Here is a 24,476-nt window from a genome sequence, read left to right on the forward strand (position 1 = left end):
ACCGTAAATATATGAGGCGGAAGAAAGCCACTAATGAAATATATGAAAATAACCATTGTTTCACGAACATCTACAGAAATTTTACAAAATGAATTATTCTTTATACTATTAATTGCATTAAACAAACTCTTACCCATCATAAGCATGTTTCTAAAGAACTGACCTTACATAACTATTCAGAGTTTCATATCAGCGCATGCACTTTGGCGTCTGTTATTTGCCAGAATTGTGTTTTTTATACATAGATCTTAATGAATTTAAGTCATATGTTATTGAAGGAAAGCTTTCTGATAATAATTCAATTCACACTTTGACAAATACTTGACTTTGACTTTCACATTTTAACAAATACTTTTAGGATACAGACGTGCTAAAACAAGTGTGTTTTACTAAGTCACAAATTGCAAAAATATGTTTAATGCATACAAGCGTTCATTTGCATGTAATAAAAAAAAAACATCCAGACAGAGATTTAACGAAATCGTTTGTTTTAACACAACTCCAATGCCTCTGTAAAAGAGCTTTAGCAGAGACAGTTTGGGGTTTATGCGCTTTATTTCATCCCAACCAATAGAAGGCGCTGTATGCCTTTCTTTCTTTTTTAAACACTCCGAAAAATCCGGATTACCCAGCACGCAGGCTCTGTACGGTCCTTCCGGTGAATCCGCCATTAGAGAAAGCAGGTAAGAAAAATGGGCGAGCGATTTTAAATTACAATCTTTCTAAAATCAATGGCATCTTCTCAGTTTAGTGCAAAATAGCATTGTTGCTAGAAAGCCCGTATTACAAAGATAAATATTAGCCTAATATATCTTATAATAATCACGATACGACTTCAGTGTTTTCTGTCCATGAGAAACATCAGCAGGCTTTTGCTAGCGGCATTAGCCATTCTTGCACCATGTCGAATTTGTTCCTGAAATGAAGTCGTTATTAACTTAATATTTTAGCACAAGAGGCTTGGATAAGAAGCATTTCTGTGCTTCCTTTTAAATCTGTATTATCACATTTGTGGTGTAAGCTGTATGTCCCGGCCAGCTGGTCTTAGGTTAATCAGTCTTTGGTAGACAACGTTATAGTTAACCAATTACCATTGCTAACTGAAAGCATAGAAATCATTTTGTGGTTGTGCTCTTCATTTTATATGCCATAGCTATAGTCCTCGTTGGTGTCTTAAGTTAGGTGTAGTCTATGCTAGCCCCAGCTTGTTTCTGGCTTTGTGGTACTGATGGCATTAAGTTAATGTTGTAAAATTTCTCGTTTTTAGGCATGGCAATTCGGTACCCTATGGCCGTTGGCCTTAATAAAGGCCACCCAGTAACTAAGAATGTGGCCAAGCCCAAACACAGCCGTAGGAGAGGGGTGAGTATCTGGCATGGGGCTCTAATGGGAAATCTTAAATGTATGTAGTGAAATTATTGTCATGAAGTCCTACTGTCAAGGCCAAATACTATCATGTCTTACTCACTTTTTTCATAAGAACAGCAAAAATCAAATCTAAAACTGTCAATTGACTTTTGTTTATGTTGTTCTTCAGCACCTGACCAAGCAGACCAAGTTTGTGCGCGACATGATTCGTGAGGTGTGTGGTTTTGCTCCATACGAGAGGCGGGCAATGGAGTTGCTGAAAGTGTCCAAGGACAAGCGTGCACTGAAGTTCATCAAGAAAAGGGTATGTTACCAACTTGATTCCTTAACCACAGCATCAGATGGCTGATTTTAAACTGTGAAACCCTCAGATTCAATGATTTTTATGGTTTTACCTGCCTAGCAGTATGGTCCACCAAGGCTAGACCATGTCTAAAATTCCTGTGTCTAGTTCAGTGGTCTTCAACCCTGGTCCTGGTGAGCTACAGAGTCTGCTGGTTTTCATAGTGACTCTCCACTTCTTGAATCAATTAGAGCAGTTGATTACACAGTTAACTCAACTCACCTGGTGTCTTGGGTCTCAATTGGGTCCTGATTTTAAGGTGAAAACAAAAACCAACAGACCCTGTAGCTCTCCAGGACCAGGGTTGGAGACCCCTGGTCTAGTTTTACTGGGAAGCATTTTTGCTCATCGCCATGGTTTCACATTCGCTTGTCTAATTTGGGAAAGTATACATTAGCTATCTTGCTTCAATTGGATTTTATATATGTGGTCAAATTCTATTTTTGTGATCAGGAATAAGTTTTAAGGACTAAGATGATTGATATAAATGGTTTTGCATCACCCTGTGTTATCGCTATTTTAGGCACAGACTTAAGTGCATATGACACATCTTGCACATGCTAAGGTTTTATTTGTAACTGGATCTCAAGCTATCAGTGTTAACGGCATGGAGGCTTGGGACCCAGATTCAGTTTGCTTTTTTTTGCGATGGGAGGGTGAGGGGTGCAATTCTTATGCATCAGAACAGTAACCTTTACAAAATGTAGTGCTTGTTGCTGTCAGAGGGTGTTTGGGGCTCTAAACAATAAGGGCACAATGCAGGTAGATTTAAGACCATAGAGAAGTGCATGCTAGCGGACCACAGCTTTTTAAAAGTATGATGAGGGGAATGGAGAATACACCCTGTCTGACAGTTTGCTCATCCTTGAATCTGCAGGTGGGAACTCACATCCGTGCAAAGAGAAAGAGGGAAGAGCTCAGCAATGTCCTGGCTGCTATGAGAAAGGCTGCTGCCAAGAAGGAGTAAGCCTATTGTACTGGGGAAAAAATAAATATTTCTATTTCAAAAACAACTGTGTTCTCTATATCTGTGATTGATTGATTTTCATCTAGAAAGCATTTTTTTAAGGGGGACCAGGTAATGTTGACATACTTTTATTGGATGTTCATAGCAATGCCAGTTGTATATCAAGTTTCACAACAAACCGCAATTTTAAAAAAATAATGGTAATTCCGCAAAATTAAAATGCTTAACCATTAGTATGGCCTGCCCTACCTGTGCATGATCCTCTGTATTTTGGAGATTAGAACCAACAGATGCCACTTACAGCTGCTGCAGGCAGACTCCATGTGCCTGGTTAACTGAAGAGTTTGTCTTATGCCATTAAGCAAGGTGCACCTGATTCAGTTCATTTCACCCTACCTAGAAGATACTACAGGCAGTTAGATAGCATGCACTACCGAGCAGGGCAAATTTCTAATTGGCACTGGTATGGTCCTGAGTTTTGGGGCGCTTAAGCTGGTATGACAAAATGCCTACTACATTTTAGGTAACTCAGTCTAGTCATAACCCAGCAGGGAATTTAATTTTACACAATGTAATGAATGCTTTGAAAACAATTTACAGGGCACAGGCTTTCTGGAAAGAGATGTTCATTTTTTTGAACTGTGCATATGGACAGTGTTGGGTACATTTATAGTCTTTGTGGAGAACAATTAAATTGATGTGTAAGCTGAAGATGAAGACAAGATGTGTATTTTAGTGACCTTAAATTTAAGACCTTTTAGACCATTTAACATTTTAAGGATCTGCAGCCACACATTTGGATTGGATTCTAACATGTATGAATCAACTTACACAAATTGCACTTGTGACACCTGGACATACATTTGAACCAGAAAAAGGTCTTGATACCCATTTACACAAAATACAATGGTCAGCTTTTAAAGTTCAAAAAGTGGAGGGAGGGGGGAGTACCAAGTTATATGTTTGTTCAGTTCTCTAAAAATAAACTGAGCATCAGACATTACATTTTAAAAAAAGTTTAATTCTTCGTTAATTTGGGCTGCTTAGCAGCAATGCCTTGATCCGTAGTACTTCTGGATCCATGATTTTTGGTCTTTAGAATTAAGCAACCCTCCCTCTACAGTCTGCTCATATACACATCTAAAGACGGTTCTCTTCTTTACTGTGGTCCACTTTGGCTGTCCACATGCCCAAGCTCAATCAGGCATGGTGTTTTGAAGCCCACCAATGGTGTGGAACCACAAGCAATGGAAAAAAAACTGAGCTAATGTACACCCTGCAGAATTCACTTGGTGGCAATGGGAAGCGAATACACAGTGATCCAGTTCAAAGTACTGGATCTCCAGGATTCCTTCCCTCCAGGTGATTCCGCTGAGCACCATAGGCACTGAGTGCCTGCTCAAGCCTACATCGCATCAGTACTGGTGACATACCAAAGACCATAGGGGTCACTGTCTGGGGAAAACAATGTTGTAGATCTGGTGGTATTGTTCCACAAAGTGCACCTCCAGGCCCTCTGTGATGAAGTCCGGGAGATCAGAGAAATCCTTCTTGTTCTCTGAAGGCAGAATCATGCAGGTCACACCAGCTCGCTTTGCCTGGAAAGGGAGAGTGTGACGATTTGCAGGTTAGTAAAAAAATAAAAATAGACAAATACCTTTAAACTGTTAACCCATTTTCCCCTGACAAGATTTGCAACCAACTTAAATTACACTTTGTTAAAAAAAAATTTCAAACAGGATGTGTAAAATGACTTGTGTCAGAAAAAAATAACCCAGGGGTACAACCTTTTACAATAATACATATAGTGAATATTCTTAATGTTACACTGATTAACCCAGTATATACCAATTTACAGAACTATTTTCCTCATTCAATGAGAAAAACTGGAAGTGTACAGTTCCTACTGAGCCTGTTACTACACCTTTGTAGTGTGTCACAGGAGAGCTCCAATTAGAACAGAGATACCAACTGTTAGCACCACATCTTTTTTCATCCTACTGACTCACAGCAATGGTCTTCTCCTTAATGCCGCCCACAGGTAGTATCTTGCCAGTTAGAGACACCTCCCCTGTCATGGCCACGTTTTGCCGTGCTGGTGTGTCGGTGGCCAGAGAGAGCAGAGCTGTAACAATTGTGCATCCTGCGCTTGGCCCATCCTTAGGAGTGGCACCCTGAGGAGACAGTGACATCATCACACACTTGGACGAGCAGAAAGGTGGTAAGAGTCATTAGGACTGATCTCAATCAATTTTCTTGTTAATCAAAGGAACAAGGACAACAGTCCGACATCCATTCACATTACTGGAAAGAAGGTAACATTTCTATAAGTTGAATAAACAGACTTTAAAAAAACCCAATTGTGAGCCTGTTGTCACAATAGCATCCGAAAGTGTACCGAAAGCACCAGTGTTGTAAAAGTATACTCCATTCATGTTCCTCACCTCAGGCACATGCAGGTGTACATGGGATGCCACCAGGAAGTCATTGTCAGGCTGCTCCTTCATGAAGAAGGCGCGGGCGAAGGTGTAAGCGATCTTGGCGCTCTCCTTCATCACGTCTCCCAGCTGCCCCGTAACTTCCAGCGAGCCCTCCCGGGGGCCATCTTTGTCCCGCATCTCCCGTGGGCGCCGCAAAGACGTCTCAATGAACAGTGTGGAGCCACCTATGGGGGATAGAAAGCAGAGCACTTGAAAGCTGCAGTAATGTATCATACAATTTATATATCCTCTAGTAAAGGTATGGGAATTATTTAGAGGTTGTTATCAGAACCTCAAAATCTGCAATACTAAAACATGACTCATGAACACGACTTCGACAAGAATGCAACATGTAGTTTTGGATATTTTAGGCACTTGTCTGTCAGCTTTCATCTCTCACAACGATGGCAGTTTGACTGATCTAACAATAAAAAATGCTTAATGAACTCGATGTCATTCACTGATCTCTCACCCATAGCTGTCCATGCCAGGCCCATGACCACTCCAGGTGGTGTGACATCATACATCCTGTCCACAGTGAAGATGGGTTTCCCCACATAGTCCTGGAGGTTATTAACTGTGACCTGCACAGAGCTCTCCTCACCATTCACAATGCGGAATGCCGCCTTTCTGAACACCTTTGAAGAAGAGAAACATTAGTGCGCTATAAACTTGTCCAGAAGGTGCCATTTGGGTCCACTGGGATTTGGAAAAGTGTAAATGTGTATGTAGAAAGTACAAGTGGCACTTTTATTTGAACCCACATTCAGAGAAATGGAAGGAAGTTCAAATGCACTGTGTGAAAATATATTAAGATGTACGCCATTAGAATTAAGCCTGAAAGCTTTTTCTTTCACAACGGAAAGATTCTGATTCTGTCATGTATAATTACTCCTGTGGGGCTGTTCTGACCTTTTCCACTTGTTTCTGCAGGTTCCTGACACCACTCTCTCTACAGTACTGTCTGATAAGGACGTTCAAGGCCTCAGATGAAATGCTGGTCTTCTGCTCATCCAGCCCACAGAGAATTCGCAGCTGGGGTACCAGGTACCTCTGTCAGATAGATGGGTGAGGACAGAGATGGGACACAAAAGCAACACACTGGACCCAAAATGTGTTACTGACACGTCAACATTCTACATACAGTAAATCCGGTTCACAAATGAACTGCATATGCAACTAATATATGTGGATCGACCAATCCAGAATTTACTCATTATGAATCTGCATTGCTAGAGGCCTTTTCATACATTTTGACATAGCACCCACAAAATGTAAACTTGCTTATACGTCTATAGAGCAGTGCATGTTGGAAACACAGTCCTGTCCTCCTCAGTGAACTTTACCTCGGCGATGGCCAGTTTCTCCTGGGCCACATATCCAGACACATTTATCATCTCCATACGGTCCCTCAGTGGCTCAGGGATGGTGTCAGTCACATTGGCAGTGCAGATGAAAAGTACCTGGAAAAGACCGGTTTTGATTTTGTGTGAGGTGACTGCTACACTGTCTGCTCACGGATGAATGGGGACTATGTGGACTACACACCTTAGACAAATCAACAGGCACGTCCAGGTAATGGTCAAGGAAGTTTGCATTCTGCTCTGGATCCAAGAGCTCCAGCAATGCAGACGAAGGGTCACCCTGGTAACCGCGACCAATCTTGTCAACCTGAACAAACAGACATGCAGCCCACGGCTCTTCTCAGACTTCATACTTTCATAAGTTATTCCTGCATTGCCCTAATGGGCACTGAAGTACTTTAACCTTAAGCCTTTAACTCCAGTAACACACACGAAGAACCAACCAAATACTTAAGAGCTGTCAACAAACGACAATGACTACTTGAATCGCAATAGCCGTGTTAATCTTTGTCTGCTGTGTTCATGTTAGACATATTATAACCTAATGTTATTTGCTTGACTTTTCTCAACTTGTCTTCGCTAGTGTGTCTAGTCTTATCAGAGAAAGGAAATTTCCCTTGTGTCCTACCCTTCTGTGTACCAACAATTACCTCATCAATAAGCACCAGGGGGTTTTCAGTCTTTGTCTTCTTCAGGCACTGAATGATCTTCCCAGGCATTGCACCAACATATGTTCTCCTGCACGTCACAAAGAAATAAAAGCAATACCCCAAATTATTCCTGATAAAATCTGCATTGCACCTCTTTTTGATAGTGCACCCAAACTAATACACACCTGTGGCCCTTTATTTCGGCCACATCCGTCATGCCACCAACGCTGAAGCGGAAGTACTCTCGGTTTAGTGCTCGAGCGATGGAGCGAGCGATGCTGGTCTTTCCAACGCCAGGAGGCCCGTAGAAGCACAGGATCTTGCCCTGAGTGGAGCCTCGCAATTGGCTCACTGCAATGAATTCCTGTGTGAAAAGGAGATGCAGGACATCACTGGACCACTTTATCATTTGGGTATGTTTTCCTACAAATATATTTTTGAACTTCTAATACAATATCCCTTAATGAGTTCAAACATAGTGACTTCAATAATAATTCAATCCCGTGTTCCAGTCTGACAGGTACTGACTAAGATCTTGGCTTAAAGATAAACAAAATTCACTTTGTTAATTTAATCAAACTGAAGCCATACCAAGCCCAAAACCTGCTCACCAGGATGCGCTTTTTGACATCATCCATCCCATAATGGTCTTCTTCCAGCACCTCCGTTGCCCGGCTCAACTCTAGGTTTTCCTCACTGTTTTTGCCCCATGGCATAGAGGTCAGCCAATCCAGGTAATTCCGTGTCACACTGTTAAAATCCAAGAACCATCATGGAAGACAGAAGGAAAAAAAGCAATATTACTAGAAAGTAATATACATTTGGACGGTTTGGTGTAATTAGTGCCTGAAGTGAAATGTGACCCAGTAAAGCTTATAACCTTGAGAACATGAATAAATGACCTGTTTGATCAAATATATTATCTAGTGCACAATACGAAAGCAGACAGGAAAGAAGGGGGGAGGGGAAGGCCACGGACTTGAACTCTGAGGAATGGCTGTCCAGCAGGCTGAGTTTGTTGAGCTCCTCGTTGATGACATCCATGACATGCTGTGGCACCACACCGTCCTTCAGCCGCTCCCGAAACTTCTCCTCAATGGCATCCTTGTCTTCCTTCTCCAGACCCAGTTCCTTTTTGATGATCTTCAGTTGCTCCTGCAGGAGGTATTTCCTGTGGGTCTGCTTGATCTTCTCTTCCACCTGAGGTACACAGGGATAACATAACATGAGGACCAACCAACAAACAGTTGCTTTTCATTGATCCATCACAAACAACCCAGTAAAAAGGGGCATTACCAAACCTTGAAGATATCCACTGAGGCTCACTGAGGAAAAATCAGAAGCAGCGACAATCTGCACATACCTCTCTGCCCAGGCGTTGTTGTAGTTTACTAAGCTCATACTCCTTCTTCAATAGAGACAGAGCCTTATACAGCCGCTTGGGAATCTACAGTGCGGGAGGGAGAATATTCAGACTGTGACTCGTAAGGCTGGCTTTACATGGTGAAACTTTCGTGCAACAAGTCGCATATTAAAAAATTGCTTAAAACTGAAATCGCATGCAATTTGACAGTTACACAATACGATTCAAAAATAATTAATAAATAAAGTCTCATGCAATATAAACATTCCACACTGTGTTGTAATTTTGTATCATTTTGATGCCTCTCATTCACCAGAACAGTGAGGGGTTAGGTGTCTTGCTCAGGGACACTTCGACACGCCCAGGGCGGGGATCGAACCGGCAACCCTCCGACTGCCAGACAACCGCTCTTACCTCCTGAGCTATGTCGCCCCCCTATATAAATGCAGTCCATTTACCATTCTATTACTTGTATGAACTTCTGAGTTGTTTATGGCTGCACTGGAAAACCAGAAGAGGGCTATTTATGCAATTTCGCCTGTTGATTTATAACAAGATGGTGACTACGTACAGTCCAAAACAATTAAGTGTGTGAGGGTTAATGATTGCTTGCTCAAAAGAGACCAGCGGTTCATTTCACACTTTATTCTTTTGTAGCTTCTGTCCATTCCTTTTTTCAACGATTTCAGTGTAAACGTCTGTCGGCTCTGGGTCGGCTCTCTGTGACAAGCTTTGATGCAATACGTTTTCTGTATTTATATATTTGGCTGTTGCATAAAACTAGCATCACAGAGTTGAAATGTTTGCAACTTGTTGTAAACAAGCTTAAAGTGAGTTGCAGGGGGCAAGTCAAGTCACAATACAAGTCAAATGCAGCAAAAGTTTCAAGGGACGAAAGCTGTACAAAAATTGCACCGTGTAAAGCCGGCCATGCATACAGTGCTTACATGCCATTACCTCCTTGCCTTTGTTATTCTTCAATGTGGCGAAAAACAGATATTTCATAGTTTAAAAAGTTTAACAGTCATAAGGGTACCCCCCTGGCTCACTTACATTAGTCTCTTCCAGAACGTCCTGCAGTTCATGCGATTCTGCTCCAGTCAATGCAGCTCCCATGTCACTCAGGTAGATGGGATTATCTACTACCCTCTGTCCAGCCTGCATCATCTGAAGAACTGACTCTCTGGGAACACGCAAATTACATAAGTTACATAAGGCTTAGGATGTACAACTTAGATTCTTACTGTTCATACATACTGTATTTATTTACTTATTTATTTATTTAAGTTCAAGTACAGAATAGCACTTGAATTCATTTATCAAAAATAGTACCTGTAAAGTGGATTAAGGGCAATGATGTCACGAATGGTCTTGACAATTTCTGCAGTCAGAGCCTTGGGAGATAAGCAAAGCCAGATATTATTTGGTTAACCTTGACTATTCAGAAAGTAAAAAGGAAAGTCAAAATCAGAGTCTCATATTTATTTGCTGAAGTGAAATTTAGGTACCATCCCTGTATGAGTTATTACATATTGGAGGAGTTACTTCAGAATAAAACAGAACCATAAAATTATAATTGGGACTTGTATGATTGAACGGCAGGCAATACCTTGACCTCTTCTGTAACCTGGAAGTCCTCATGCTGCACATTATCTACTTCCACCATGAGTATCTCAGGAGATGTGGGGGGCACAGTCACAGCTTCGATCACAAGCTCCGCCTCCTGCACACGCTCCTCCGCGGTATCAGTCAGTGACGAGCCCTCCTTACGTCGTTTTGGCTTGCGGCGTGGAGCCTTGGACTGCTCGGCCTCCAGCGGGGTCCCAGATGGGGGTTCGTCAAGGTCAACCGCGAGTTGCCTGGTGATGCTGATTCTAAGAAAAACAAAACAGAGTTAAAGACAGCTCCACTAAGAAATTTAAAATAGATAAGACAATGACACCCCATTCCTAAACTAGCTCCAGTCCCAGCATCATCCTTAATCCCAAGTAAAAAACGTCAACAAATGGAATTGTGGATGCATTACTCCACAATTAAATTGATGGTTCATCCTTTTTTTGCTATCTTGCCTGCTCCAAAACACCAATTGTGCATTAATTGTTTCCAGAATTTTGTGCCCTTAAATTTGAGCCCTTTGTATTTACAAACGTGTATCTTTTATGGACATATAAATAAGAGACCTGTCTCTACTTCGTCATGGGCAAAGCATAATCTGCATTGTGTTCAGGCATGACAACTTGCTAAAAATTTCCCCATAAAGCAGATGTTGACACAAAAGAAAGTATGTTGTAATATTAAAGCTAAATATACGTGTGTTCAAACTTGCAGTGCTACTTATACATGTGTACTACTAAGATACAGTATGAACTGTACCCCTCCAGTCCATCTCAAAGTATCTACCTGCGGTGACCCATGACAATCATCCGAAGTTTATCACCCAAGTCCTGCATCTCATGGATCTGCACAAAGGTACCAGTGGTGTAGATATCATCCAGGCTTTCCACCACGTCGGACTCGTTACTGAACAAGAGAGAAGGAATAGGAGATGTGATGGTAAAATTAATCAACCTGAACAAAGCAAGTTACTAATAGACGAATGAATGCATAATATCCTTACGCATCGTCCCTCTTCAGGAATACTCCTGCGTAGGGCTGGGCTAGACGGACTTTCCTTCTGAGTAGGTCCACCAGTTGCTTATTCTTCACCTGATATAATTGCAACCAAAAAGAGATTGTATCCTTAGTTTTCCGATAGTATATGAATGTACACTTACGCATACACAGTTTTTGGAAAAGTAAGAAATGTTTGACAGTCCAATTACGGTAGATCTACAACGTAAATAATAATAATAATAATAATAATAATAATGACCACCCAATAATGTCAGAAGCTCGGATCATTGCAATACGCGAATTTGTCTTATTGGTGCTATGCTAGAAGAGAATATTATTCTTGATTGTTCATAAGCTTGCAAGACACCTTGGCAAAAGGATGATGAAATGTGCAGCAATTCACAGCGGTTTGAATATGCCGGTATGGACAGCTAAATTACCTTATGCTGACGACATGTAGCCGGAAAATGTATTCTAGCCATGGGCTATTACCCAACAAACTTTATGTTACATCAGTTAGTGTGTTGCACGAGCTAGCTCCCAGGTTATGGCAAGTTACCCTTTGCTAACTGAAAAAAGGATGAAACGAACTCATGCAGCAGGTCTCATTACCTCGATTATTTTGATGAAACGAGGGAAAACCGGGTTTCTGCTGACAGCGATCAGTGGCACGTTGGGGAAAACTTCAGGTACCAGCATTGGTGTCAGAGCCGTCATTTGTGGGGGCGCGTATGCGGCTCCTCCATCGCCACCGTCCCCTGCCTCCTCTCCCCCAGAACCGCTGCTCCCTTCTCCGTCTTCCCCCGGAAAACTACTGCCGCCGCTCCCTCGGTTGCCAAACAGATACCTTCTCTGGTTAGAGTTTATTAAATTTCTACATCCTATATCTGTTTCCCCAGCCCAAACACTTGAGACCTTGTACCATTTACTAGGATACGCGAATCTCCTTGCTCCTGTCAATGATGCAATACTGTTACTAAACCTGCCCCTGCCTATGGATGGTTTGCTAGAAGCCCCATGTGTAGAATACAAACGTTTTGCCGCCAACTGCTCGCTGGTAACGAAAACATCACTCCGGAGAAAATGTCTTGTGCCTGTGTTTAATGCCCAGGGTTTGTTTCTAAATAAAGTACCAGCTCCGTCCCTACACCCTTGTCTCCACGCTCCCAACATTCTCGTGCAGGTGGCCATATTGTATCTCGAGTTTTCCACGAGAAAGAGAAACTTCCGGTAGTACTTGCTTACGATTACACTAAAACCCAATGAACTGTCAGTTCAGTGCTAAAATCCCGCCCCTCTTACTCGCGGAATGCACACCAACTCATTTTATATGGGGGAAGCACAGAACGGAAGTTGGTAACTATTGGCGACAAGATTGATTTTTTTTTACCTCCGTAGGACTACATTAGCGAATTTCGAAATAAAATAAATATAATTATTTTCACATTTTGGATTCCATTTTGCAAACAGAAATTGTATTGTAAATATAATAAAATCCTTGTTGTTTATTCCCCCATTTTTGGATTACCAAATACATAGCCAACTCTTTCTTGCTCTTCGGGACTGTTCTAGAATAACTTATTAGGGTTAGTTAAAGGTATAACAGTATATTTAATAAATTAATATTTATAATATACATTTTTTTCTGGTTTCCATTCAATAAAAAATTTAATTTCTCTTTTTTGGAAGCATGACATTTATGGGTATAAGTGCTACAAATGAAAACTAGCCATTTAGCTTAAGCTGGCACTCACAGTAGATGACATGCAGAAATCTTGACTATCGCGCAGAACGTTGCATAAACATATTGAAATAAAAATAAATGCATAAAAATGACGAGGATATAGGCTACAGCAGGGACGCATATAGCATACAGCTGTGCTATAACTCCAGAAATAAAATTATTTCACCAAGGATACTTACAGCTGTCTGCAGCTGTCACTCATAAAAAGGTCACATTAAATAAATAATTCGAGATTAGAGATCTCAAGTTGGCATGAATTCCAGAAACAAAACTTTATCACGTTTATTACAAATACTACTGCACAATTAAAGCCAAACCCACATAAGCACAACATTAACAGAAAGCTAGGATAATTATTTCGACAATTCATAATGATCGATTTCATAAACGAAGTATTTCTCAAATGAAATAAATACAGTAAGGTGGTAGCTTCATATACATAAAATGTTTCCATGAAATGGTATGCACCAATTGACAGAAGCTTATCAGTGACTAATCAGGATGGGAACAGCTGGTTTCGTTCACTGAATTAATTATGGACACCATTAACCAATAGTATACATTTAAAAATAGAAACCGCTTGTGCGGAACTTAATATCGTAGGTCTACCAACCTGGAAAAACGCTCAAGAGAAACGGTAATGTGAAGAAGCATCCATCTCGTCAAGTTATATTTGTCGTTCCCTAGTCCCTATGTTCACAGCGTCGGAAAGAGAGGTCCTGTGGGCCGGGATGAACAGCTCCGAACTCTTCAAGCCACACTTATTTCCCGAGGACGGGTTATACGACAGCATGGATGGGTGAGTGATAGCCTACGCAATATTTAGTTATGTATGATCACGGCTAAAGTGGCAAATGAATGTCGAACTTAATGCAGAGATCTACAGTCCTACATTACCTACCCGTGACCAAAATGTTCGGACGTAGGAAATGTACAAGTATGGTTATAGATGGTGGACGGAGAAAATTGTTTGGAGTTTAGTTTTTGAACTGACTAGTTTTCATTGCAGTATGAAGTGACTATAACTTTGATGTGCCTTTCTGCGCCATTTGGGTGTTTGTGGATTTTAACTAAACTGGACAACTGAAGGAATGGTCATTTGGGGCCTAAAAACCGCACTTGAACATTTATTACATAACCTACTTAATCAGATCTGAATTCACCAGATACGTTTTGTTAGATTTAACATGGTTAATGCATGTAGAAGGATGATTAGAAAATCTTGAAACATTTAAATACTGAATTCTTGTATCCATTTTGAACAAGCGTCAACTAATGTAGTCTGTGGGTTTTGTTCTCTCTTGTAGAAGTTCCACTGAACTAACCGACATGTTTGAAGAAGATTGCCATGAAGGTGAAGCCAGGAGTCTACCAGTTGCAGATTTGCAGCATAAAATTACAGCACAGTTGGAGAGCTACCTTTCCAATGAGAATTTGGCTGAGGATGCCTTCCTCCTTAAACACGTACAGAGAAACAGGATGGGTTATGTTAGCCTTAAATTGCTAACTTCTTTTAAAAAGGTACGGCTTGATATTTAGTGTTTATATGTAGAATAAAATATGAGTAGGGCTGCCCCAAAGGCCTAAGATGTTCTGCAGTTTCATTGTCAACATCCTGTTTGCATGTCCAAATCTAATGAACAACCAGTGTTGCCAGATTTGAAAACGATGAATCTGCCCAAAGTCATTTTACCTGCACAGTAACGTGAATGGTGCAAATAAGGCTAGTCAAACCGCAGCATTGGTCAGGAACGAGATAATCTAAAAAACAAATAAAGTCTTTTCATGTGCTACAGATTCGGGAGCTGACACGAGATTGGCGCATCACCCTAGCAGCAGCCCGAAGCTCACAGCTGCTGGAGGTGAACGAGGAGGGGACAAAGGTGTGCCGGAAGGAGCCTGTGCCAAATTGGCTGCTGTGTATTCCCACCACTAAATTGCTGTTGGCCTGGAACCTGCTGGGTGAACACTCTGCTGAGGAGTCCAGTCGTGGGGTGGAGCAGCAGGGCCTGATGGCGACTGCCATGAAGCTTTTTGCCTGCTACGGAACCATCTCCTCCCTCCGCATCCTGCGTCCTGGCAAGGAGTTGCCTGCAGAGCTGAGAAGATACAGCAGTAAACACTTTGAGCTTGGTCGCAAACTCTGCGCAGTGGTGGAGTATGAATATTTGGAAGGGGCCCGTAAGGCTTACGAGGCCCTGCGGGAAGAGGGCCGGTTGAGCGCAGGGAGAGGAGTGCGAGTGGCTCTCCTAGGTAACCGGGGCACACGGAAGCTGAGCTGCAGCCAGGACCCCACAGAAGAGGAGTCTGAGGACCCTGAGGACGAGAAGATGTCTGCCAAAAAGCCAAACCGAAAGGCTAAACGCTACCCATACACCTTGGAGGATTCTGCTCTCTACAGCTCCTCAGAATCAGACTTTGCCCCGGCCTCACCTAAACCAAACCGCAGGGTCACCCGGCCAAAGGCTCTATATGGCAGCCCCCTTACCATCCCACTAGTGTCCTCATATTGCTCAGATCCTTACAGCAATCCCTTGGTTAGTCCCCTGGGAAGCCCACTCCTACCCCGCAAGCTGTTTGTGGCTGGCCACACTCCCTCTCCACTAGTTACACCAGAATTCACAGGCAGTCCTTTGTCAAGTGGCCCTGGTAGCTTCGGTAGGAGCAAGTACTCAGGAGACTGCTCCCAGGACAGTGCCTTTGCAGGGAGCCCTTGGGTCTGGCGCCGAAAGACTGCTGCCCAAGCTTTCTTCCCTGAAAAATTCTACCCCCACTCACCCGGACAGCTGAAGAGGCCCTGGTCATTGGTGGAAGTGGTGCGGCAACCAACTGGACCTGATGGCTCCAGGGGCTTCTACAACCATTTTAGAGGGGGAAAAACTGTTGTGACCACACTGAACCACACTCAAACTTTTTAGATTTACTTTTGGTTATGGTGTCTCTGTCTCCAACACTTGTGTAATTAGATGGAGAAGTTGGGCTTTAATTGCATAACTCACTGTGATGGCACTTTTAGCATTAGGCTAGTTTCACTGTTGTTGTAAATGTGAAATGTGACATTAGAATTTGGGGTAAGAAGGATATGTATTAAGGGTCCAATCAGGAATTGCAACCATTGCTTGGCCTTGTGTGAAATGCCAATCAAGATTTTTGTACGTAAACAAAAAATAATAAAGATGACTTGATTCTATGCAGCTCAGCATTCTAAATTAACCCTTATTCATAGGGTGAATATTAATCACAGCCCTCATTAGGAACAAGAAAAGTTTGAGAGACTTAAAGCACACAAAATAAAGAATCACAATGTTTTTTATTTTATTATTAAAGCCAGTGTTAAATACATGTACAAATCATATCAAAGACAAAGATATGTCTTCAGCATGAAAAAATACCAGACCCTTTATCCAGATTTATCAACAGAACTTTTTTTTCTCGTATAGCTTTGGCTTAACGGTATTAGGGCTGGAATGTTGAAGTGATTTGTTTTCATTTGAACAATAACGTGAATATACTGTTGGAAGCCAACTTTTATTTGGCCAGTCACTGGCGGAACCATGATCAGTTAAAAAAAAAAAAAAAAAATCCCATCTTAAATTTTTATTTTTTTCATCTGGAGGTTGTATAACATTGCACACTCTCCCACTGTATGAATTAAGGCAAAAGGAGCAAAAACCAGCCATTTGACAGTTAAGTGATTACTAACATCCTGTGCTTGTGAGAATGTTGCCTTCAAAGTCATAGGAACTACATGGTTGCCTCAGTATGTCATGGAACAAAATCATTTGCCTAAAATATGAATGAGAAAAAGATTTGCATAGAAGGCTGATGTCTTGGACTAATTTAAGTGAATTGCGAAATGGTGTCCTCATGAGCAGCACCAGGAATCATTCAATGTAGATGTTCAGAGATTGTAAACACTGGTAAAGAACCCAATTATGTTTCAAATGCTATGTAAGGTTTGGAACAAAAGTGTACAAAGTACAGAAAATGCAAATACTGCTCTATCAGATTATCCAAAGCAATTGCATGTTTGGTTAATTTTACGAGGCAAGCTCGCTTCACAAAAATGTAAATACTGCAGTAGCAAACAAAATTAATCCTGGGATTATACCTAGCCTGTCCTTTAACACAACCTGGAAAAAACATTCTCCATTACTGGCAGTAACATTTTACTCACATTCAGTATCTTGGTAACATGGAACCATACTTGATATTTGCCAAAACAGACTAAAAATTGACAACACCCAAGGTTGATACAATGTTGTTCTAAAAAACAAAAAAAAACAAAAAAAAAAAACAGGCAACTCTACAAATGACCTTTACACGCACTGGTATTTTGTCAGTGCTTGCTTTATCCTGCAGCTGTATTATCTAACAGCCCGGAAACCACAGGAAAATAGATACCTTCTGCTTCCCAATGTGGAATTTGAGCCACGATGAAGCAAACTGCATTGGCTAGGAAAAAAAGCCACATACTGTGCTGAATAAAAAGATTAAATAGCTTCCTTTACATAAACAGTAGCTGAAGAAAAAGGCATCAGCAATTCATTTTCAACCCAATTCAAATATGTTTAATTGGTCTCCCACTTTATGCTGGTGGCATCTGAGCAAAATCATGTGTTTATACTATAGCTGAAAAACTGGCAAATGTATCATTTGCATAGACTGCTTCACCGAAGCAACTTCACCGGCTGGATCACCTGCATGAAGCTGGATGCAGGTGATCAGAGACCCAGCTCACACGCAGGGCGGCTGCGGGGCCCATGTGGTTGCCTTAGAGCTTGGTCCACATCCCCACTGATGCAAAGATAAATTGAAAATTGATTGAAGAAGATAAAATAGGACATGCGTCCTCTTGTTTAATATGTGGCTTGTATTTAATAAACTTTGAAAGTTATAAGATTCTATTCATTGAGCACCTTATTAATCTCACAAAAAAACTAAACAGACCTTCATTTCACAAAAACGCTTTGACTAAAGCGGAGTGCACATAATGCATTTGTACAAAAAGTGGCACAAATAATGTGAATAATACAGCCAGACTACATTTCTATATTCTCGCTTATACATCTATTAACACTATACATATAGCCTAATCACATCTAAATCATTGTGCTCAACAAATAAATCCTCACTGAGTGCCTATAAATAACAGCAACTGAATTCTGTAACTGCCAGACATGTTAATTAGAACAGGAGATAACTTTTTATGAGGGATTTCTGCCTTTTTAAACTGATTTGGACATTCTCATCCCTCATACTGTTGTTGCAAAGACAAAAAAAGGACAAAGCTTTGCTTTCCTTATGAAATCTTTAATTAACATATTATTCTTTTTAACCATTATTTTAAGACAACTGTAAAGATGACCTGGTTTTAAATTAAAGCTTTGGTGAACAATGGTTCTTGTCTCCCTGAAAAGAGCATGTTCATAAGAGTCCAGCGGATTGTTCTAAATAAATTCACGGTACCATTTTGTTTCTGAAGAGGGTCACTAAATGTTAAAAACTGTACCCGTATATCACAGCTTCTGAAAAGGCCTATGGTAGTTGCTGAAGTAAAGCTCCTGTGTCAGGCAGCACATGACATTTAATAAAGAGGATCTGCTTCCCTACATTCATCGTCGTCATCACCATCATTATTATAGTGGTTCAAGTTTACGTTTAAAGTTGAGAGGTTAAAATGTTTAAATATAGTCCCTGAAAAGTGCTTCAAGCTAAGTTTAACTTTTAAATCAACAGCATGACTAAAAATGAATGTATCTATAGTTAAACTGTTTATGTATTATATTTTCACATTAATTACTGTACATTTTACAGGGGTTTTTTTAAATAAAAAAATTCTAATTAAGAGAAAGAACTTGAACATTTGTGCAACCTAGCATTTGAGTATTTCGGCTATCTGTTTAAAAATGGTAACCATATGACAAGCAAATTGTTAACACATGTTGATTTTCATTTGTAATTGTACTTAAAGCATATGATCAGTGATGTTTAAATGTACTGAAAATTATCTGTTTAATTTGGGAGATGCTTAACCAAGACCACATTTAGCAGTTTACAGACAATATTTACAGCTTTGTTACTACAATTGGTCTTTCAAGGTTACAGTGTTTTATGTAACCTAATTAAAGTTTTGCTGTCAACAAGAGTTAGATAGAAGATGGGAAATAGAAGCATAAAGTAATTGGAGTCAGTCTATTCTTTTATGTTTAAGATTTTAAATCTAACAGAATCCACAGATTAAATGAACAGTGTTATAATGTACAGAATTTTCTAGAGGGTGTGTTCATTCACTCAGCTCAGTCATATTCTTAAGTCTCAGTACAAGACTGGAGGTCTCTACTTGCTTCAACATGCCACCAGTTGGGTTATACTACCCCCTTCCCTTTTAGAAGGTTCTCAGCATGCAACTCTCTGTTTATCCACACTGTTGCAACTTAACTTGATTATTCCTAAAGTAAACCACAGCTGATGGGTAAACAAACAATAATAAGCAGGGACCATCATCTGGCCTTGAAAGACTCTGCTTTGGTGCTCCGAACCTTTCGGAAGGTTCAAAACTACCCCTTCAAAGCTGACATTCAGGTCTGACACACCGTGTTACACGGTAGTTCCAAATACAATATCATCTACATCTTGGTCATCCATGTCATCCTCGCTGAGGGAAAAGTCCTTGTGGTTGCCAATGCGGCTGGGACTGCAGTTTGAGTCCCCGTCAGTGAGGGATAAACTGATGGCCTCAGTAGCACCGATGACTGGGCCCAATCGTTCTGCCTCAGCCATGTGCGACAGCATGCTGTCCAGCAAGGGCCGGCTCTTACAGATATTGTCCAGCAGTTGGCAGCGGTGTCGCAGCTGCCCAATCAAGACATCCCTTTCTTTCACCACGTTCTGGAACTTCTGAATGGTTTCCTCCGATTTACACAACTTCTCATGCAGATAGGCAATCTCCCTTTTGGAAAAAAAAAAAAAGTTATGAAGAAATAATGTTGTAATAGCATTAGTATTCCCCTAGCTACAATGTAAATCATAAAAATAACACTTCAATATCAATCACCTATTCCAAGTTATTTTATAATTAATGCACTTTTCACCATGCAGCTGGTGTATTTTAATCTTAATGAACAAGGTCACAAAATCATAGAAAGCCTCACATAATGTAGGCTACTATATACTAAATATTTGAAAAAAGAGCCAAAAAGTGTCATATTGACACTATTTCAATGCACATAGTTATAACATCATAAAAACCCAATTCTCACAAACCTTGCACTCAATCATATAGACTCATGTTACAGCTGTCTATGTGAAAAGCTTTATATGGCAGTCAATACAGTAAGAAAAAGCTATGAGGAAAGTAAGAGTACATGCTAACACAGCAGCTGTGATCTCAATCACAACCTTACAGCATCACTTCAATTAATAATAAATTGTCAGTTCGGTGTTTTTCAGTAACAGTTGTGTTCCAGGCAGAAGTCCGCTTTGCCTACCTATCCTTGACCTCCGCAATTTCCTGTGTAGCAGCCCTGAGTTGCTCGTCTTTTCGGATAAGGCTCTCCGCTTGCTCCCGCACAGTGTTCTCCGCAGCCTCCAGGCGCTGTTCAAGCTCTGCCACCCGCCTGTGCACGGCGACCAGGTGCGCGTTCGCCTCCTTGATCTGCACCGGGGACGGCAAGGACATGTCACACGAACTGTCGTGCAAACAACTTCTCTTCTTTCTCCGAGGCGGTTGCTCTGAAATTCCGTTAGCTTGTTTGGTCGATGGTAAGCTCCTCTTGATTGAATTCGTCAGCACTCAATGCATGCTATTTTGACAGGGGTGTCTGCTTATCATCTCATGTTGGAGTACGCCTGTTCATAATTAAAGCTTTAATACAGAGAGCATCTAAATGACTACAGCGATCAGAAACGAGAAATATCGACAGACTGACATCAAGATGTCAGCGTGTGCAGAGAATATTGGAAACTGATCAGCCCGTTTTACAGAGTATCTATAGCCAATATATACACGCAAAGAAAGACGTGGACAAACGAGCACAAATAAGACAAATACGTAACTCGCCGCTAGCTAGTGGGTTTGCTACCCAGCCAGTTAGATGCCAAGCTACCATTAGCTTACATTCACGGAACTGGTAAAATAAATAAAACAACCAACATGGTCATTATACTCCATTCAAGTACCCAGAACTACGATTTCACATCACATACATAAATATAAACTTTCCTATTTAGATAACTTGCATTACTAAATAAACTTTTCAGATAGCTTCCTTGAAACCTGTGGATTACAGACTCCGGAAACAGACCAGTTTATTTCTCTGCACCTTCTGCGCTTGTGCGAACGGTGCAACATTGGAGAACGGTAGCTGAAGACATTGCGCATGACTGTTAAGTCACCCGTTTGTGCATAAAGGAACGTTACCTTATTGTTGCTAACTTCGTTCGTTCTCCTGTTAATGAAAACACTTGCCAATATAAATTTGTAGTATAGCGTAGACCGATACGTTATCACGGTAATATCCTCGTCTAGTTTATAAAAACAATAGCCTCCAGAATTTGTTAGAAATGAAATTAATCATTACGAGAAAGACCCATTGATAGCAAATAAAGGTTACAGTGACGCCCGCTGTTTCACAAACGTTTTGGCCGAAGTTAAGTATCAAACTAACTTTTATTTAGATATACTCGATAAATAAACAGTGAATCTACTAGGCCTACATACCCTTTTAATGCTGAAAAATGTCTATTTTTAGTAGGTGAAAAGCAGACTTGAAACACTTGGGAAATTGATTCCGACAGGACAAACCACTCATGATCCAAATATTTAGTTGCCGACCATCATTTTATTTTCTTTTTGGTTGTTTAAACATAATATGACTTAACCTACCTTTATCCGTTGAATGACGAACACCTTGTACTTGCCCTCGAAAAACGGAGCAGCTAATTATTTTCATTTCCTCAAGACTAACTGAGCAAAGTCCACAACTTTAGGCCTATGGGTAGGCTACGCGGTAAGCTAAAATAGAATTACGATTTTTTAGAATCTGTTGAAATCTATCATTATCATCTCCCCGATGAATGAAAGTGTGCTTTAACAACCAAAATGTGCCACATAAATGAGCGCACACAAAGACCATACTTTAAAAATATACTTTTAAATAATAGGCTATTTGTTAAGTTGATGCAGAGTTTTGTTACACTTCTTTGTCGACGTAGTTTTTATCTGTCAAGGAGCGGCTGGATCATTTCACTAGTCTGAGACTGCAGGTTAATGCAGCTTGTTTTAAATTATTACAAAACAGAAATGCTTTTATTCGTGCCACATCAATGGAAGTGATAGACTACAGTTGATTTCTGTTTACGGTTATCTCGGTCAAAATATATATTTAAAAAATGAATTGTTTTATTTTTTATTGAATGTCTCTTGCGGTGGAGCTGGTTTCAGCCTGCAATTCATGGTTCTTGAGAATAAGACCAAAGACTCATGTGTCTTCACAAAAATGAATTACTGTCTGAAAATATCCCGGATGAAACACCAATAGTTAATAGTTAACATAGTTTAATGTCTCATTGCTTGAGCTCATTGCTCGTGCGTAAATTAAAAAAAGACTTAAAGAAGATCATTAAGCATGCGACAGAAAGAAGCTTATGTCTGTGTTTAGGACTTTATAATATTCACATGTCTAGGATGAAAGGACAGGACCCGCGTGTAATCCGCGTATCTATCTGTAGGTGGCAGCAAAACGCCTATCAGTTCTCCTTACCGCTATCAGAAGAGGAAGAAGCGGCTCCGATCTGGTGCCCCCTGCTGCCCCAAGTCGGCTCATGCAGCACAACCTTTGCGGTAATTTACTACGCATCTGGGTTGCGTTTCCCAGAGTCTCCTTAGCGCTACGTGCGTCGTAAGGTATACCTTAAGGTCTTCCTTTAGGTCTCGAGCTGTTTCCCAGCGTCTCCTTAGCTAAGGTATACCTTATGAAAGGTATACCTTTAAAAGGGTGGTCTGAGGCACTCGTAAGCTACAGCAGGGAAACGCAGCCCTGGTCTATAATGTGTAGCCACATAACAGCTCTGTGTGCGTGGACTACAGTATTGAAACAGCAGGAAATCAAAGTTTCACATTCACGTTTTAGTCAGATCAGTGTTCAAACGAAGCAATATGTTATGGAAGACTAAGTGTGATTTTTTACCGGCTAAGTGCAAGAACAGTAATGACTGCAGATGTCCCTTGCCGATGTCTTTGCCTCCTCATATCTCCTTATGATGATCAGTAAGGACGGCATTGTTTCCTCTGTCAAACTGAATATCCATGCCACCTAAATATGCTATATACTATCATTCAGTAACAATTTTTATGCTTCATATGCCACTTAATCGCCTACTCCTTAATAATGGTCACAATTCATTAATTCGTCTTCCTCATAGCACTTCTTTTACAACACATTTTTTTCATCATGGTATATTAATTAATACATTTGCCTAAATATATGATTTTTATTATTTGGTTCAAATAATAATGAAAAATAATTTTTAGAATAAATTATTGGCAAAATTGAGAGAGAGAACTTCTTACATTATAGAATGTTGCACACTGACATATTAAACAGTATAAGAAAACAGGTTAACAATGAATCGCACATAAGAAATGGGCTCATGTTCCATTTCATTAGCTGTTCGCTGCCAGTATGTCAATTTCTCATACTTGCTGGGTAGGGCATAACACTGAAACATTCTCACAATTTTCTGTTGTCACTCACTGCCCATTGCAAAGCAAACAGACAAGTTACTGGTGAACTGTTTTTGTAATATAAAAGGAATGCAGGCCTGTCTATTTTTCGTAGCGTGGCCTCTTTCATATAGCTTTGAGTGTGGAAGTTGTAGTTTGTATAACTAAGTTTTAATGTGAGATTAATTTCACATAAAGTATTCATCCACTAATTTAAAAATACATTTTACATTTCACTAATGTAAAAAAAAAAAACATAATAAAAAATAAAAACATTTAAATAGCTGCCAGATGGGGGCAGTGTTAGTCCACACATCAGAGATTTAGTGACAGCGCAACGGATTCAAAATGAATTTGGGCTCATAAAAAAACACAGCTAATTTAATTGAGAGAATCATCCGGAAAGACCCAGAGGTGGAAAATCAGGGGGCCTTGCTTTGCAGACACCCAAATCCACTGTTTACATTTTTGTGCATCTTACACATACTCAGAAATTTTATACAGCTGGAAATTTACTTGATTGACTGGATAATAACTTAGTCAGGTAATAGAAGGCAAAACGGTGCCCAAACCCACAAAACCTTGGTGATGAATCCAAAGGCTCAAATAGTCATTTCACTTCCTGCAGCAATGTTCTGAGGGTATGCACCCTGCAATGTTCTACGCATTTAAGCAGTGATCAAATAGTCCAAACCATCTGAATCGGGGAAAAGTGGGTAGGAAAAGAGTGCTGACAATGTAGAAATGGGAGATCCACGCTTGCCTTGCTGTAAGGGGAAACTGCCCATTTTGATAAAGGCTTGTGTTCTTAAAGATTGGCTAAAGGGATAGTTTGAGTGGCCTGATGTTACTTTACAT

The 24,476-nt window shown here is 40.5% G+C and overlaps 4 protein-coding genes across 4 annotated transcripts; 2 read left to right on the forward strand and 2 right to left on the reverse strand.

Moving 5' to 3' along the window:
- The first annotated feature begins 579 nt into the window (after positions 1–579).
- Positions 580–2,724, forward strand: rpl36 (ribosomal protein L36). The gene is made up of 4 exons (XM_035412769.1): positions 580–683; positions 1,268–1,362; positions 1,538–1,672; positions 2,589–2,724. The coding sequence occupies exons 2-4, from the start codon at positions 1,270–1,272 to the stop codon at positions 2,676–2,678; spliced, it is 318 nt and encodes a 105-aa protein (XP_035268660.1). The 5' UTR covers positions 580–683; positions 1,268–1,269; the 3' UTR covers positions 2,679–2,724.
- Positions 2,725–2,790: 66 nt separating this feature from the next.
- lonp1 (lon peptidase 1, mitochondrial) lies at positions 2,791–12,412 on the reverse strand. The gene is made up of 18 exons (XM_035412767.1): positions 11,761–12,412; positions 11,153–11,241; positions 10,936–11,055; positions 10,145–10,409; positions 9,868–9,929; positions 9,589–9,718; positions 8,536–8,619; positions 8,152–8,372; positions 7,784–7,922; positions 7,358–7,536; positions 7,173–7,260; positions 6,707–6,829; positions 6,505–6,621; positions 6,071–6,211; positions 5,631–5,796; positions 5,123–5,343; positions 4,688–4,852; positions 2,791–4,276 (listed from the first exon to the last, which is right to left on the reverse strand). The coding sequence occupies exons 1-18, from the start codon at positions 12,337–12,339 to the stop codon at positions 4,127–4,129; spliced, it is 3,039 nt and encodes a 1,012-aa protein (XP_035268658.1). The 5' UTR covers positions 12,340–12,412; the 3' UTR covers positions 2,791–4,126.
- Positions 12,413–13,471: 1,059 nt separating this feature from the next.
- On the forward strand, positions 13,472–16,086 carry larp6b (La ribonucleoprotein 6, translational regulator b). Its single transcript, XM_035415551.1, has 3 exons — positions 13,472–13,691; positions 14,200–14,413; positions 14,689–16,086. Exons 1-3 carry the CDS (start codon positions 13,585–13,587, stop codon positions 15,808–15,810), a joined length of 1,443 nt encoding a protein of 480 aa, XP_035271442.1. The 5' UTR covers positions 13,472–13,584; the 3' UTR covers positions 15,811–16,086.
- Positions 16,087–16,183: 97 nt separating this feature from the next.
- Positions 16,184–21,228, reverse strand: vmac (vimentin type intermediate filament associated coiled-coil protein). Its single transcript, XM_035415552.1, has 2 exons — positions 20,383–21,228; positions 16,184–19,844 (listed from the first exon to the last, which is right to left on the reverse strand). The coding sequence occupies exons 1-2, from the start codon at positions 20,571–20,573 to the stop codon at positions 19,493–19,495; spliced, it is 543 nt and encodes a 180-aa protein (XP_035271443.1). The 5' UTR covers positions 20,574–21,228; the 3' UTR covers positions 16,184–19,492.
- Between the last annotated feature and the right edge of the window lie 3,248 nt (positions 21,229–24,476).

Source organism: Anguilla anguilla, chromosome 4 (assembly GCF_013347855.1).
Source record: "Anguilla anguilla isolate fAngAng1 chromosome 4, fAngAng1.pri, whole genome shotgun sequence".
NCBI lineage: Eukaryota > Metazoa > Chordata > Actinopteri > Anguilliformes > Anguillidae > Anguilla > Anguilla anguilla.